At 45.0% G+C, this 16,121-nt stretch overlaps 2 protein-coding genes, 1 long non-coding RNA gene and 1 pseudogene across 3 annotated transcripts; 1 reads left to right on the plus strand and 3 right to left on the minus strand.

The window, feature by feature from the left end:
• Window positions 1-94: 94 nt before the first annotated feature.
• On the minus strand, window positions 95-4,230 carry LOC136527468 (UDP-galactose/UDP-glucose transporter 3-like). Its single transcript, XM_066520214.1, has 7 exons — window positions 3,945-4,230; window positions 3,740-3,837; window positions 3,459-3,595; window positions 2,444-2,474; window positions 1,550-1,653; window positions 958-1,079; window positions 95-875 (listed from the first exon to the last, which is right to left on the minus strand). Exons 1-7 carry the CDS (start codon window positions 4,121-4,123, stop codon window positions 452-454), a joined length of 1,095 nt encoding a protein of 364 aa, XP_066376311.1. The 5' UTR covers window positions 4,124-4,230; the 3' UTR covers window positions 95-451.
• A 3,684-nt stretch (window positions 4,231-7,914) lies between these two features.
• Window positions 7,915-8,379, minus strand: LOC136526661 (malonyl-CoA:anthocyanidin 5-O-glucoside-6''-O-malonyltransferase-like). Its single transcript, XM_066519256.1, has one exon. It carries the CDS (start codon window positions 8,377-8,379, stop codon window positions 7,915-7,917), a length of 465 nt encoding a protein of 154 aa, XP_066375353.1.
• A 1,007-nt stretch (window positions 8,380-9,386) lies between these two features.
• Window positions 9,387-15,356, plus strand: LOC136528518 (uncharacterized). Its single transcript, XR_010777101.1, has 3 exons — window positions 9,387-9,508; window positions 13,956-14,849; window positions 14,957-15,356. It is a non-coding gene; the product is annotated as an uncharacterized lncRNA (long non-coding RNA).
• On the minus strand, window positions 9,618-12,254 carry LOC136528517 (receptor kinase-like protein Xa21; annotated as a pseudogene).
• Window positions 15,357-16,121: the final 765 nt, after the last annotated feature.

Consider the following 16,121-nt stretch of genomic DNA (forward strand, 5'->3'; position numbering starts at 1 on the left):
ACAATTCCAAATCCTTATTATAAGCATTCCTAGACCAATTTTCCTCAACAAGATAACTTGTGGCTTAGTTCAAACTTAAGTCAAGTCTCCAAAATGTCTAAGACATAACTGCTCTTCCAAACACAACATAAGAGGTATACATGAACTAGAACAAAAAACCTAGATGTTGCAATTTTAATTCAACAACAGATTACTTTCGAGAGAGAACAAAAATACACTGGTCATCATACAACTTTGCCCTCAATGCAACACAATTTGCTGCATCTCCTCCCTGTAGAACAGAAACTACGAGATGTTACCAATATCTCACAGCCTCATACTAGGTATCGCTCATAATAATTCATGTAGAAGTCTCCTAATTTCATCAGAGTGCATTAACGTTATCCTGGTCAACCTCACAACAGATCTGTCCAATTGAAGTTACAAATCGGAACAGGTTCAAGAATCAAGCTTACTCCTTATGGTCTCTGCCCTTCTTTCTCTTCCATTTGAGATATATTTGGATAGAGAGGCCTAAGAAGACCATCACAACACTACCCCATTGCTTCAAAGATAATGGATTGCCACTGATGACGGATGAAACCACAATGCTCATGAATTTACGGGTGGTAGTGATTGTTGTGTTAGTAAGAGAGCCAAACCGGCTGATGGTTAAAAAGATGAAGTTCTGCCCCACGGCTGCCACATAGGCAGAACAAGGAAAATGTCCCAAGGCCACCTCTGGGTTCTCCTGGCAAAATCTCAATGCCTCAAACCCATTTGCATATGGCCAGTTACTGAATAGTAATGGCGCAACAAACATAATTACAGCATTATATATGGTCCCCCAGAGGTTCATGCCAAGCATTATATCCCATGGGTTTGTCTTTGGGTACCTACAACAAACATTTCTTTTATTTAGAATAATTATCACATGTTTCATGATAGCTTGGTATGAAATAGAGAGGATATAAGTACCTTGACTTTATTAAATCTTGGGTCGAGTTAGTATACCCATCAAAAGCTAAGTTGAGGAAGCACAATGTATAGCCAAGAGGTGCATTAGGGTTGGCAAGCTTCTTAATTGTCTTGGAGCTTGTCTGATAAGTAGCAGAAAACAGATTTTAGAAGTTCAGCACTTGCACAGAGCAGTATAGTTAAAACGCTACAGGTTTAATAAAAGTAATAGTGATCTAATTGAAATAATGGTATGGCACAAATTTAGATAGTTTTCCTTCAGGTGGTGCCATAACCAAACACCACAGAGTTCTTGATCTAACGTTTTGATCAGCCTTGCAAGTCTTATTCCATAAAGTTAAAGGACACCGAATAAACAAAATATGGAGAAAATATTTTCTATGTTTAATTCTGGAATGAAAATTTACACCCAAATTTTTCATCTTTAAAATAAAATATGTCAGTATAAATTTCATCTTTGGACTTATTCCAGTATCATCAAGATTATGAAAAGGTGCAAACTAGATGAGTTAGAAGGCTATCAGATGCACCAGAAAAACATTAGTTCATTAGTATGGCAGTTGATGAATCAACAAATTGAAGATCATCTTACCTTAAGCAACGCAAAGGATGACACACCGCCAGCAACAAGAAAGGTGCAAAAATACTCTGGAAGTGTGTACTTCACACCATAGAGAAGAGTTCCCATCAACATTACTGTATAAATTGAATTGCTAGTCAGAGGAGAATCATCAAATATGCAGCATGCAATGTTGAGGAAGAATACATTTCTTTCAGGAAAAAAAATTCTTAGATACATACAAACAATTACTAATCCAACTCATAGAATAGTTTCATTAATGTACTTATCAGTCTGGCTTATCAGCCATGGTAAAGTATTTTTCTCTCATAACAAATCAGTGAACAGTACTTTTCAGCCTGGCCTTTAAGCGAAGCGAACAGGGCCGGTAAGCAATGCACATAAGATCCAACAACTCATGGTATATTGGCGAGTTAAACAGTTAAAACATGTAGGCAAATAAGATAGAATGCCCATGAGTTTAGTTGTCAAAGGAGGTTTACCTTAATTAGTATTCACCCTGTGATGATTTTGTAAACTAAAAGAAGGTAAACCACAAACATATTCATTTTCTTAGAACCGTATGGGCTTAGATGTCAGGGGCAATATAATACCTTATGATCCCTAATAAAACACATTAAGCCAATGGATATCAATAAAAATATCCCCACCCTTGTTCCTGCTAATGCAAAATTATGCTCGTACTATTGTTGAGCAGGGTGTGCCTCAACTCAAAAGAAAAAGGCATTATCTTTCGTTGCCCTTTCATTCTGCTCTCTGAAGTTTTCTTTACTCAGCGAAATAAATTAAATTGGACTGTCCAAGAAGAAAAGAACAAGTGACCCTGAGATGCAATGTGCACTGCCAATACTTTTATGTAGGTATACACATACATTGGGCAGTGTGTATAAGTAAACGTAGACTTACCAGGAATCATCTTAGAAGATTTTGCCAACACCTGTTCACACCAACAGTAAATCAGTCAGGATTCATATTCGTTTACTGGAGATCGTTATACAAGCACATGAAAAGAAACTAATTGTGATTCCTCTTTCCAAGTATTGCTCTAGCTAAATTAGAAAAGTTGATTCCACACAAGGGGACACATTAAAGAACTTGGTATTCAGAAAGGAAATATAGCTTTATTCCTTTGTTTCCAGTAAATCTGAGGACACGTGATATCAAAAAATGACTGCAACTGTATGTGTTTCAAAGCCCTGCTATCAGCAAGCATGATTGGAAGCATACTTGTAATTCTACTGACATAACAGAACATTCAGTCATCTAAATATTAATAGCATATATGAGTTGCATACTTAGTACAAGAACATCATACAAATAATTCATATACCATCATGAAGTAGAAATCCATAACACACGCCCTTCATATTAATATGTTCAAAGGATTTTAAAGAGTCATCTAACTTGATTTGTGGCCAAGTTCACATGAACAAAGGAGCTTGTCATTCTTGTTGAATGGTGACAAAATCCAATCGAGGTTGAACTGAAACTCCCAACTTGGCAACCTGCACTACAATATCAAATGCAGAAACCACATGTGCCGAACCCATGGCTCAACAAAAATCATATACCAGCTGACCACTAACGCCAGCATTTACATTTCCATCTTCCAAGCAATGCATTGTTCTTCCTATGTTCCTTAAATTAGCATTCACAAGCCGTACCCTGTACCGTTACATTTTGCTTTCTAAAAAGCAGAGTTTATTCTCGTTTTAAAAAAGAAGCAACGCGGTGTTCTCCCTTTCACTTAAGGAAGCACTTCCACAGAGCTCCCTATCGTTAATTAACTCTATCATAACATCTCAATCCATAAGTGCTAGGAACTATATTACCGGAACCTATTATTAACATAACACAATGTCCGGGACGGTGCATAAAACAACCAAGGAAGGTGAGACAGCAAAAGCAGGTGGAACCATACCTGAGCTGGATAGCTGATGTACTTGAGCGCCTCGATCCCCATGGTCGGCCCGATGGTATTGGTGACGCTGACGCCCCAGTATTTCCATAGCGGCGCACGGCCATCAGAGCTACTCCCGCCCGACCACAGCTTAATCACTTGAAAAGCAAGACAAAGTCAGAAACCCTCGTGTGCGGTCGCCACCCACACTGCGACGGAATCGATCACCACGAGCCCACGACGCTGCACGAAATGCAATTAGGCAACCACGCGGAGCGAGAGGAAAGGAAGAGGGCGCTCACTTATGAAGGACCAGACGAAGCAGACGACGTTCTGCGCGAAGTTGAGGAACGCGAGGTGCTCGAACCGCCGCGCCTCCGGCCCGAACCGCTTCGTGGATCTGAACCACCGGCGAGCAAACTCACCAAATTGATCCCAGCTTCTCTAATTGTGTGTCGGAGTTCGGACAGCATTAGAGAGAGAGAGAGAGAGAGAGAGAGGGCTTACAGAGTCTCCTGGAGGACGCCCTGGTAGATGTAGGCGGACCAGATCCCGGCGACACAGAAGGCGAGGACGGACACGCGCCCCGCCATGCTTCCGCCGCCGCCGCCGACGCCGCGGTCGCGGGGGCGGGGACGGACGACGCCGTTGGCACCGTCGCCGCCGCCCCGGCGCGCGGCGGCCATGGTATCGATTCGCCGGCCGGCGACGGCGAGGGATCAGCAGAATCGGCACTGGTGGGGGTTCGATGCGCGGTGGACCGGTGCTCGCCGAGTGGAAGCGGGAGCGCGTGTTATAGGAGGAGCCCAACGCCACCGTGGGGAGGAGGGAAGGGCGAAGGGCGCGTAAGAGTGGTGACGTGGCGTAGAGCCGATTGGACGGAGCATGCCAGGACAGACGCCCGATTGGCTGGATGGCGTGGAAGGTACGGCCTGAGCGTGCGTCTGCGGTCAGATCTTGGGCTGTTGGACCGTGGGTTGGGCCGGAAACGATGGTTCTGGCACCACAGAAAACAGAGTTAAGAGAGTTGAATTTTTTTTTTTTTGAGTTGAAAGTAAACCTGATCAAAGAAAGCTCGTGGCGCCTTGACACATAGATTGGCTGAAAAAAATTGTCGCACCGCATCGGGGATGCGGCGAGTTTGGGGTTGCTACAGGGAGGCAAGATGATGGTTGAGCTCCGAGCTGGCGGCGGAGGAAATGCAGAACGAAGCAGGTGAGGGTGGCCACTGGCCATGGCGGCGAGGACGCCATCTGGGACGAGTAGAGTAGGGCGTGAAGCGAGCGCAAGGAATGAGTGAAGAAGACGATGAACATAAGATGTGATGAAGAGTTGAAGACTATGCGATGCAACGAACTTACATAGAAAAACTATCGTGCTATGTATTTTTTTAAAACAAATGTAGGAGCTCTGCCGCCCGAATGAATTTTATGTACCAGAAGAGTAGCCAAACATGATGTCAAAACACGCCACACGAAGGGCTGACCCACCCACGTGACGTGGAAGGGAAACAAAACTACCATGAGTCATCGTTGCCGAGTGTGGTTGCAAAGCAGCCAGCGGCTCTGACTTCCCATGACAGGCCTAGATGAACCTAATGAAGACAAACATGCGGCCTGAAGCGAGAGGCCACAATAGGTCATCGACTCATCGTTGCCAAGCTCAAAACAAAAAGCAGCTCCAACTTCCTAGTTCGATCCTCCGGGCCACCCCCGGCGTTTGCAAGATCTTGAAGCCTCCCAGTAGACGAAGAAGGGGGTGGTTCGCCTCGTGTCATCGTTGTCGAGCCGTATCCCCTGATGCAGCAACTCTGACTTCACGCTACAAGTTCCCCTCCACACGCAGACCAGGCGTCGAGAAGCTACGAGCATCAACTGAAGGCGACATCATGGCTGAGACAAGGTCCAATCAGCGACGCCTTCAAAAAGGGCATGATGTCGATAACGCCACCGTCACTCATCCAAAATGGACTGGGCTTTCACCCGTGGAAGGTAGTGCCGGGGAACATGACACCCTCAGCAGGGGATGCGCCGCCCACAGGTGTCGTGGTCGCCAAGGCTTTCGCCCAGAGGGTTCCCCGACACAGACGTCCAGCTAAGACCACGGACGCTTGCTATCGCCGCCGTCGTCACAACCCAGCCATCCTACCGAAACCTCCCAGAGGAGCATCGACGCGCCAACTGCACGTAGCAGCCGCATAGCTGCGTCGGACGCCACCCCCTCCGACCAGACAATGTGGAATCGGGCTTACCCTGCCACGCGCATCACCTGCTGCACATCGAAGACGTTGCCGATCGTCGTTGCCGGTTGTCGTCGTCGGCTATAGCACCCGTAGCGATGCTGCCGGCCACCGCGGGGCGCCACCAGATGCGAGTGCCCCACCACTGTGGGCGCCGCCCCTAACCCAAGGGCGCCAGATCCGGCCGCTAGGGTAGAGAATCCGGTGCCCCAAGCCGGCGCCGCTGCCACCACCATGGCCGCCACCACTGGCACCGCACCGCGCCCTGGGGGCACCGGATCCGACCCTAGCGGATTGGATCTGGCCGCCTAGGCCTAGGAGCAGCCTAGCGCGGCGCTGCCATGCGAGGAGGAAGGGGACAACGAAGGGGAAGAAGAAGAAGAACCCGTCGCCACCACCACCGAGCGCCTGCCCCGGGCTCCGACCAGCACTACCGTAGCCACGGCCAAGCCGCTCCGTCGAGCTCCACGCAGCTTAGACGATGTTGCGCCCAGCCGACTCGCTGCAGCCCGTGCTGCCGCACTGCCGAGACGCGAGGAGAGGCCCCGCCACTGCCATCACGGCGAGCCACACGGCCCTGTTGGCGGCCTGCTCCGGCGGCGGTGCAGCGAGGGAGGGGAGAGGAGGGGAGGGAAGGGGCGGCGCTGTGCTCGGGCCGCCCGAGTCGCCCGCGTGGGAGGCAACGCCGAGGGCGAGGCGAAGGGCTGTCACTACACACCTCGTATTCTGGACTGTGAATCTGTGATGCTTGTAGATTTGTCAGATTTGTCTCGTTTCGTGAACTACAATGCCTCTAAAGTTGCTAGATTTGCAAGTTCTGAAATTTCATTGAATTTCCCATCCCTCATCAATTGATTGTCAAAAATAGTATCAGATAAGACCACTGCAGATGCCCCTGCTTCCATATACCCTTGATTGAACCAATTTTAATTCCTTGAGAAGCAACCATTGGTATGAGAGGAAATGGAAAAAGTCTACTTAACCCCCCATCTTTCATACTTGGTCTACTTCACCCCCTCAACTATGAAACCGTCTGTTTTACCCCCCTTGAACTTTCTAAAACCGTCTATTTTACCCCCTGGGCGGTTTTTAGCGAAGGTTTTGCTACAGTAACAGTGTGTCTGCTACAGTAACGGTGGGTTTGCTACAGCACCGATGGTTTTGAATTTTCTTTTTCCTATTTATTTTCGGTGATTTTTTGAAAAATCATAGTAAATCATAGAAAAATCATAAAATGAAAAATCTAATTTTATTGGACTCCACATGAGTAGATCTACACAGTGAATATATAATACGATATGTTTTAGTACAAAATTTTTACTGTAGCCTTAGATTAATTGAAAAATCTAATTTTGTCTGTAATTAATTGAAATAATTCATAGCTGCAGCTTCTATGGTCTAATTGTGGTGAAATTTTTATGGTACGCTAATTATTGTATGCTTGAACTATAGTAAAAATTTCGTACTCCTTGGATTATGTATAACTTAGTTATAGATAAATTCTAATTAATTACAGATAAAATTGGATTTTCCAATTAATCTAAAGCTACAAAAAAAATTTGTACTAAATCATACCGTATTATATATTCACTGTGTGGATCTACTCATGTGGAGTCCAATAAAATTAGATTTTTTATTTTATGATTTTTCTATGATTTACTATGATTTTTCAAAAATTCACCGAAAGTAAATAAAAAAAGAAAATTCAAAACACAGGCACTGTAGCAAACCAGCCGTTACTGTAGCAGACCCGTTGTTACTGCAGCAAACGTGCCGCTGAAAACCGCCCAGGGATAAAATAGATGGTTTTAAAAAGTTCAGGGGGTAAAATAGACGGTTTCATAATTGAAGGGGTGAAGTAGACCAAATATGAAAGATGAGGGGGTTAAGTAGACTTTTTCCGAGAGGAAATGGTTTCTTCAGAGCTGACATGCACGTCTCTCCACCCATCACTGAAACTGGGTACACCTTGTCAACTTTTGCACCAGCACTGCAAGCACATAAAACTTCACTTGTCAAACTCCTGGACGAGATCTAAGGGCGTATTTAGATCCGAAAATTTTTGGGTTTTGAGTATTATAGCACTTTCGTTTGTATTTGTTAATTAATGTCTAATTATGGACTAATTAGGTTCAAAAGTTTCATCTCGCGATTTCTCATCTAACTATACAATTAGTTTTTTTTCGTCTACATTTAGTACTCTATGCACTGCGCAAAAAATTTTGGATTTTGGAAGAACTAAACGGGGCCTAAATTCTGGACGAGCAGCTGCCACGCCTCGAGATCCGGGACGAGCTGCACGAACGCCTGCGTGTCGTGCTCGGCGTCTCTGGCGAGGCGGCGCATGCCGTCGGCGCCGCTGGAGAACTCGGCCTCGACGAACTTGACCCCAGAGGAGACGGCGGCGGGGGAGAAGTCGAGGACGACGTCGCCGGAGGTGGGGCGGAAGGCTAGATTGCCGGCGAGGGGGAGGAAGACTGCGAGAGTGGCGGCGAGGGAAGACCGTAGCGCGCTCACGGCCGACGGGAGGTCGGGGCCGTCGAAGAAGAACAGCCGCTGGATTGTCTTGGAGATCTGCAGCAGGTCCAAGAAGGACAGCTTGTGCTCGCCGTGGCACGGCGGCGACAGGCCGTCGGTTTGCACGGGATGGACATGGCTGGTGTTGAGAACACACACCTGAGAGCTCACGGCGGAAACTAGCATTAGGATACTAGTATTACTTAGCCAAACAAGTTCGGTGACGATGAGGTGTGAGCTCACCAATTAATATGGGATCCAGCGTTGGGCCGCCTCCTCACCTTCTCGGCTCGTCTTGTGCCGACAGGAAGCTGAAAAGCTGAGAGCCGCCACCACCATTCCACCAAGCTCCAACGCCTTCCACTTCCATGCCTCCCTAGTCCCTCCCACACCACCCAAAAAAAAAAAAAAAAGTTAGGCAGCGCCAGCCTAACCGCGAAAAATAGATTTGTCCTCTCCCGTCTCCGGCCGTTACCGTTGCTGTTTCTCTAGCCCGTGGTGCGATTTCTCGTAGCTGTTTCCATAGCGCGCACAAGGTGTTCGACGGAATGCCGTGGACACATTGCGGCCACCTTTGCAGAGTTTGCTGCGTGGAGCCGCGTACCAGTAGCGTGTGGTTCAGGTGATGATGCAAGAAAGGTCCTTGGAGAGAAGATCTGCCCTGGGAAGTGGTTTGATTCCTCTCTCAGGATTTGTTGCTCCAATCATCACAAGCCCAGAGAATAAGAGGAAATGATTAGTCTAATAAGCTGGGCCTCGGTTTATAACATTCCAAAATATCGACAGGTATAACTGAATTGCTCTTTTATATTGGCACTATGCTTCAGATATTTCTTGGGGTGTCATCCACATGTATTACACATAGTCACTATCCTTCTTATTTATTAAAATTAACAAACTAGATTTAACTAACAAGATAATATCAGTGCGAAATGAAATTTCGTCTGCATAAATCAGAATTCAGAAAGATTGACTTGGCTTTATGAATTACACATAGATTTGTTCAATGTGCTTGCTCCTGTGTTCTTTCTGCTACCTGACTTTCGAATGTGCCTTCATTGTTTCTTAATGGTTAGAGTTTTTCTTTGATTTTATGAAGTTCTTTTACAACATCCCGCATTTGCATCCGCTCTGCAGGTAGTTGTTTTGAACAGATGAGGCCAATCCTCAGAATGGAAGCAAGGCATGAGAGTGTTGCTTCCTTGTTAAGGAGTGAGTTTGGGTCCCTCTCCGTGTCTTCACTTGATGGAATGAGATTGTGGTCAGCTACAACCTCAACATGATTAGGAAATGTTGCCGCAACAAAACTATGAAGGTTGAATTCTGCCTGAAAATTTTCTTCAGTAGGACTTCTTCCAGTTAACATCTCTAGTAAAAGTATTCCATAACTGTAGACATCTCCACAGGTGGTAACTTCATTGCCAATTCCATATTCTGCGAGTATGTGATTGCATGAAAGTCAAAAGTCAGTGTGTTAATACCAAAGCAGATGACATAAAATTTTAGATATCACTGATGTTAACGCCAATTGCCAAAACAGATAATGGATAATGCACAAGTTATGCAAATGGAAAAATGTCACAACAGATCAAACTGTAAATTATCTCAAATGATTTATATATTCCACAAAGTTTCAATGTACTTTAGGGTGTAAAATATTTTGCTTTCCAAACAGAAGGGTAAAAAAGGGTGAAGTGCAATTGTGGAACCATTTTCAATTGAATACAACTAATCATTTTATTGTATACAAGTGAACATAAGTGGTGAAATGTTTGATATCAATATGGCATGTGATAAATTTGGAGCGGCATATCCAAAGGTCCCCCTAAATGCGGTCCATCCTGATGACTGAAATTGATTTCTATTTTGTTGATTTATAAACCTTGCTAGACCAAAATCGCCAACATGAGCCACCACGTCACTGTCCAGAAGGATATTGCTTGGCTTAAGATCACAGTGGACAACTGGCTTTGGCTTGAAATCATGAAGATACTCCACTGCAGATCCTACATCGATGACAATGCTTAGCCTTTGACAAAGGTTCAGAGCTTGTTGACCACCATGCTCGCCCTTGTTAACATGCAGCCATTTGTCCAGATTGCCATTTGGTAGATATTCAAAAACTAAAGCTTTAAAATCATATTGTCTTGGATCTATAGTTGAGCAGGCTGTTAAGATCTTCACAAGATTCCGATGCCGAAGATATCTTAGGGTTTCACATTCTGCAAGAAAACTATGGGATGCTCCCCTCTCCTGGAGCTTGAGTATCTTCACTGCAACAATACTATGTTCGCCGAGGCTCATATTTCCCCTGTACACTGAACCAAATCTTCCTTCACCAATAAGATTTGCTGTGGAGAACCCATCTGTTGCTCTTGACAGATCAGCATAAGAAACTCTTGGTAGTTGGCTGCTAGAAGCTATTGGATCTAATTGTTTTTTTATTAGATTTATGTTTCCCATATTGAAATATGAGAAAAGATATGAAGATGAGAGATAAAATTGTTGACACTGACACCACTACTGGTAACCTTGGAAAATTTTTCTTTTTCGTTGATTGCTTCAAGCATGGTGGCAAACCTAATGCCGGGATACCACCACACAGACCATCGTTTCCAACAATTGAGAATGCTGTTGCATTATGAAATATCCCAGCATCTGGAACTTCACCTATCAATTTGTTGAAGGAGAGGTTCAGATATGTGAGACCAGCAAAGCTGCTAAAAAACTCTGGAATGGTCCCAGATAGGTTGTTGCTTGAAAGGTCCAGCTCCTGAAGGCCTGTTAACTTTTTCATTGTAGAAGGAATTGAACCATGAAGGAGATTCTGTCTAACATAAAGATACTGCAAGCTTTGACAGCCTCCGATGGAGACAGGAATTTCACCGGTTAACATGTTACCCATGAAATCAACAACTACCATGTTCCTCAACAAACCAAGCTCTGAAGGTATTGGGCCTACTAGCATGTTGTTCTGGAAGCTTAAATCTATTATTGTGTCGGCTAAGAAAACCTCATTTGGTATTTTGCCGGTAAGATTGTTATTACCAAGGCTTAATATACCCAATGAGCATTTTCCAAGAGATGGAGGAATTTGCCCGGTAAGTTCATTGCCAGTTAGATAGAATTCAATCAACTGAGTGAGGTTTCCAAGTGTCGGTGGGATCTCTCCTGATAGTCTGTTTTCAACTAGAGACATCACATTCAATTTTGAAAGCGTACCAAGAGAAGAAGGTATGGGTCCGGTGAGGAGGTTTGGACCCATGTAAAGCGCCATTAAATTGGTGAGTCCTCCAATTCCCTCTGGTATATTTCCCTCTATCTCATTGTTGAGAATCTCAAGGCGTTCCAGACTGGTAGAAAGATTAGAGAGTGAGTTCGGTAGAACACCCCTAAGCCTGTTGAAACTCAATTACAGGACTTGTAGATGGCTGCAATTTGTCAAAGCATCCAAGAAGGCCCAGTCAGCAGCTTGATTTGCCTCTAGCATGTTGTAATCCAGGCGCAGTTTCAACAAAATCTTGAGGTTTCCTACACTTGAAGGAATTGTGTCATAGAACGAGTTATTATCTAATTGAACTATGTTGAGCATTGAACAGTTGAAAAGTGACAAAGGGATGTGGCCATGAAATTTGTTTCCATTCAACGCAAGTCCCCGAAGATGAGGAAACTTCTCTCCAAAATAGTCTGGCAAAATTCCACCTAGCCTGTTATTTTGCATGTCCAACTTCTGAAGAGAGGAAATGTTAAATAATGATGGCGGGATCACCCCCACGAGGTTGTTGAATTGCAAACCAAGATAAACTAGATTAAGAAGATTCCCAAATGATGGAGGAATGGTGCCTGTGAGCATGTTTACTCCTAGAGAGAGATGGTTAAGACCATAAAGATTTCCCAAGGAATGAGGAATCTTACCACTAAAATAATTTCTTGCAAATCTTGTTAGGATTGATCTCGCGCCCTGATCGGAGGCGCCCAACCCTACATGGTTGGTGGGCCCCCGTCGCACAGCGCTATAAAAGAAAGGTGGGGGCCGGGGTTCGCAGTACGAGGTTCACCGCGCCGCTAGTCACCCCACCGACATCGTAACCCTAGACCCGATCGAAAGTAGGGGCGCTGCCAGCGACGGGAAGTACCACCGACGCCGGCAACGCCACACCGACGCACACGCCGCCGCCGAGGATGCCACAGCGCCGACTCCCTCTCCACCGAACGTCGCTGCCGGCGCGCAGATGGCGTCCATCAACGAAACACCGGCCGGAGCTTCAACAACTACGACATTCGATGGTTTGCTACCTATCACCTCTCTCTCTCTCTGTGAAACCCGAACATCTATTACTACCATGCTAAGTATCCCGATCCGATGAATATGCCTAAAACGAAGAGCTAACAATGGTACCGGAGCCACGGTTCGACAAGAAATCAGATGCGGATCGGGAAAGAAAGTAGAAAACCGAACCCTAATTCCCCAAAATCAAAACTGAACAAGGGATTGAAAAAGGGGAAGAAGAAAGAAGAAGGGTCGAACCCTAACCCGAATCGGCAGAACAAACCCTAAACCTAACCCTAGGTTTTTCTCCATTCGGATAAACCCGAAAAGAACAACTCAAAGAAAGAAAGGGGAAAGAAGGGGTAGGGTTAGGGTGCGTCGGATGAACTTTCACCGGCGCGGAAGAAGAAGAGCCGAACCGGTTTTTCGCCGGCGCCGGAGAAGAAGCCGAGTCGGGGCGCGGGCTCGCCGGGCTCGGCCAAGGTTGCGTCGCGGCCAGGCCGCTCGACGGCGGCGTGCTCACCCATTGGGGAGCACGCGCGCCAGCGAGGGGGCCGGCGACGGCGCAAAGGACCGCCCGCTCTGCTTTCCTCGCTCGTGGCTGCTTGGTGGCGGCTGTCCTTGCTGCTACGACTGAGAAAGGAGAAGAGAGAGAGACCGAAAGGAAATGAACTCTAGGGTTTTCGGGGGCGGAGGTCAGCTGCCGTTTTGATCTGGCGAAATCACCGGACAGCCGTCAGATATGACGAACGGTCGAGATGCGGCTGCGCTAGGGTGAAACCCTAGAGCGCGTGCTCTGGGCGAGCTGGGCCGCGCTGGGGCTGCTGGCCAGGCCGCGCGCTCCTGGCGAGCTGTGCCGCGCTGGGGCTGCTGGCGAGGCCGCGCGCTGCTGGCGAGCTGGGCTGCGCTGGGGCTGCTGGCCGGGCCGCGCGCTGCTGGCGAGCTGGGGCTGCTGGCCGGGCCGCGCGCTTGGGAGAGCTGGGCCGCGCTGGGCTGAAATGAAAGAAGGAAGAAAAATGAAATTTTGTTATTATTTTACAGGAGTAATTTAAATGCATATTTTGATGAATTTGAATGATTTTGATGCAATTTTTCTGTGCAAATTTTATCCAACGATATTTTGCTCAGAAAAACAGTAAATTTTAGTGCTTCTGGAAAATAATAATATGAAAATATTATTAATGGTTCCGTTGTGCATGATAATTATTGTTCTCTTTGATTAAATTTGAACCAACGGGATAATTTAATTTTAAGAGAAATGAATTTCTGATTATTTTGATGCGATTATGATATTGTTATTTTCTGACCAACGTTGTTAATAACAATATTATAATTTTTGATCCATGAGAAATTGTGCATTAATTTTACTTCTGCCCAACGGTGATGTAAAATGTTTGCATGGATGAATTATAAGTTTTAATTTGACCAACGTTGAGTTAAAGCATGAAATTTTATGTATAAATGTTTCTTACTTACTCTGGTATGATTTCAGGAGGCAAATGCGTTGTGAACATTGCCAACATCCCGACACTCAACGGAACCAATCACCGTGTGTGGCGGGAGAAATATGAATTGGAACTTGCGTTGGGAGAGGTCGATTTTGCCATCACCTCACCGTGTCCTACTGAGCCAGAGGACCCGGTGAGAGGTGACAATGAATCTGACGCTGATTTCGTTTCTTGAAAGCGTGATCATGCTGAAATAAGAATGAAATATGACCTTGAACATAGGCAATGGACTCTCTCCAACCGTAAGTGCCTGTTGGTAGCCAAAGCCACCATAGAAGAACAGATAAGGGGCTCAATTCCTGAATGTGCTACTGTCAAAGAATATCTTGAGAAAATCAAGAGTCAGTTTACTGGGTCTACCAAGGCCATAGCAAGTTCACTGATTAAGAAGCTTGTGAATGAGAAATTCACTGGTGGTAGCATAAGAGAGCACATTTTGAAGATGAACACTACGGCATCCAAGCTAAAAGAAATAAATTTGAAGGAGGAGGATTTCTTGATTCATTTGATTTTTGCTTCTTTGCCAAAAGAATATGACACCTTTATTGTGAACTATAATATGCAGCCTGAAAGATGGGGCATAGAAAGACTCATCTCAATGTGTGCTCAAGAAGAGAAGAGGATAAAGTCCTCATAAGGTGAATCTGCTCATTTTGTGAAGGATAACAAAAGAAAAAACTTTAATGGTAAGAATTCTAAACCACAAGAGAAACCTAAGTGGGATAAGTCCTCTTCCTCTAGTTCACAGGAAAAGAAACCCTAGGATTCTGAGAATCAGCAGTATGGTGGAGCTGAAAAAGATCAGTGCAAGCACTGCTTCAAGAAGGGACACTACAAGAGGGATTGTCCAGACTTCCTGAAATCTCTGCTAAAGAAAGGTGATGAATTTATTACATTTGTAGATGAATCCCTGTATTTGTGTTATGATACATCCACTTAGTGGGTTGATTCAGGTGCAACTACTCATGTTGCCAATTCCTTACAGGGGTTAAGTGGGACGAGAACCTTGCAAAGAGGAGAAAGAACGATTAAAGTTGCAAATGGAGTGCAAGCCAATGTTGAAGCCATTGGACTTTTTTTCTTTAGAATTGAATAATGGTTTTGTACTTAGACTTAAAGAAGTACTTTATGTTCCCTCTTTGCGTAGAAATTTGATAAGTGTTTCGAAACTTGATGATGATGGAATTGATTGTCATTTTGGTGATGGCAAGTGTAAGATATTGGTTAATAATAAATGTGTTGGTCTTGCCTTCCGACAAGACAAGCTTTATTTATTATCTCTTGCCGAGAATGCGAACAATGTATGTGATGAGAATGTGAATGATTCCCCATCTGCGGATGTAACTAAGAAGCGGAAGAGAATTGATACTGTCTCTTCGAAATTATGGCATTATCGCTTGGCCATATTTCGAGGGGGAGAATGGAACGATTGGTTAAGGAATCAATTCTCCCGCACTTAGAATTTTTAGATTTAGAACAATGTATTGATTGCATCAAAGGAAAGTATGTCAAGAAAATTAAGAAAGATGCCAAACGAAGCACATGAATTTTAGAAATAATCTACACAGACATATGTGGTCCTTTTCCTGTGAAAAGTGTGGATGGTTATGACTTGTTTATAACATTCACAGATGACCACTCTCGTTATGGTAATATTTATCCAATTAAAGAAAGATCGGAAGCATTGGATAAATTCAAAATAGTTAAAGCTGAAGTTGAAAATCAGCACAATAAGAAAATCAAGATAGTACGATCAGACCGAGGTGGAGAGTACTATGGGCGACATACCCCATATGGCCAAATTCCTGGACCATTTGCAAGGTTCCTACAGGAAAATGGCATAGTTGCTCAGTACTCCACACCGGGGGGGCCTCAGCAGAATGGAGTGGCTGAAAGACATAACCGTACCTTAATGGATATGGTAAGAAGCATGATGAGTTACTCCACATTACCGATTAATTTATGGATGGAGGCACTGAAAACCACCATTCATATACTTAATCGAGTACCAAGTAAATCGATGCCTAAAACACCGTATAAATTATGGATAGGAAGGGAAACCTCACTTAACCATTTGCGTGTGTGGGGCTGTTCAGCTAAGGCAAAAGTGTTTAACCCAAACATAGGAAAGTTAGACTCCAAGACAGTCA

Source organism: Miscanthus floridulus, chromosome 19 (assembly GCF_019320115.1).
Source record: "Miscanthus floridulus cultivar M001 chromosome 19, ASM1932011v1, whole genome shotgun sequence".
Lineage (NCBI taxonomy): Eukaryota > Viridiplantae > Streptophyta > Magnoliopsida > Poales > Poaceae > Miscanthus > Miscanthus floridulus.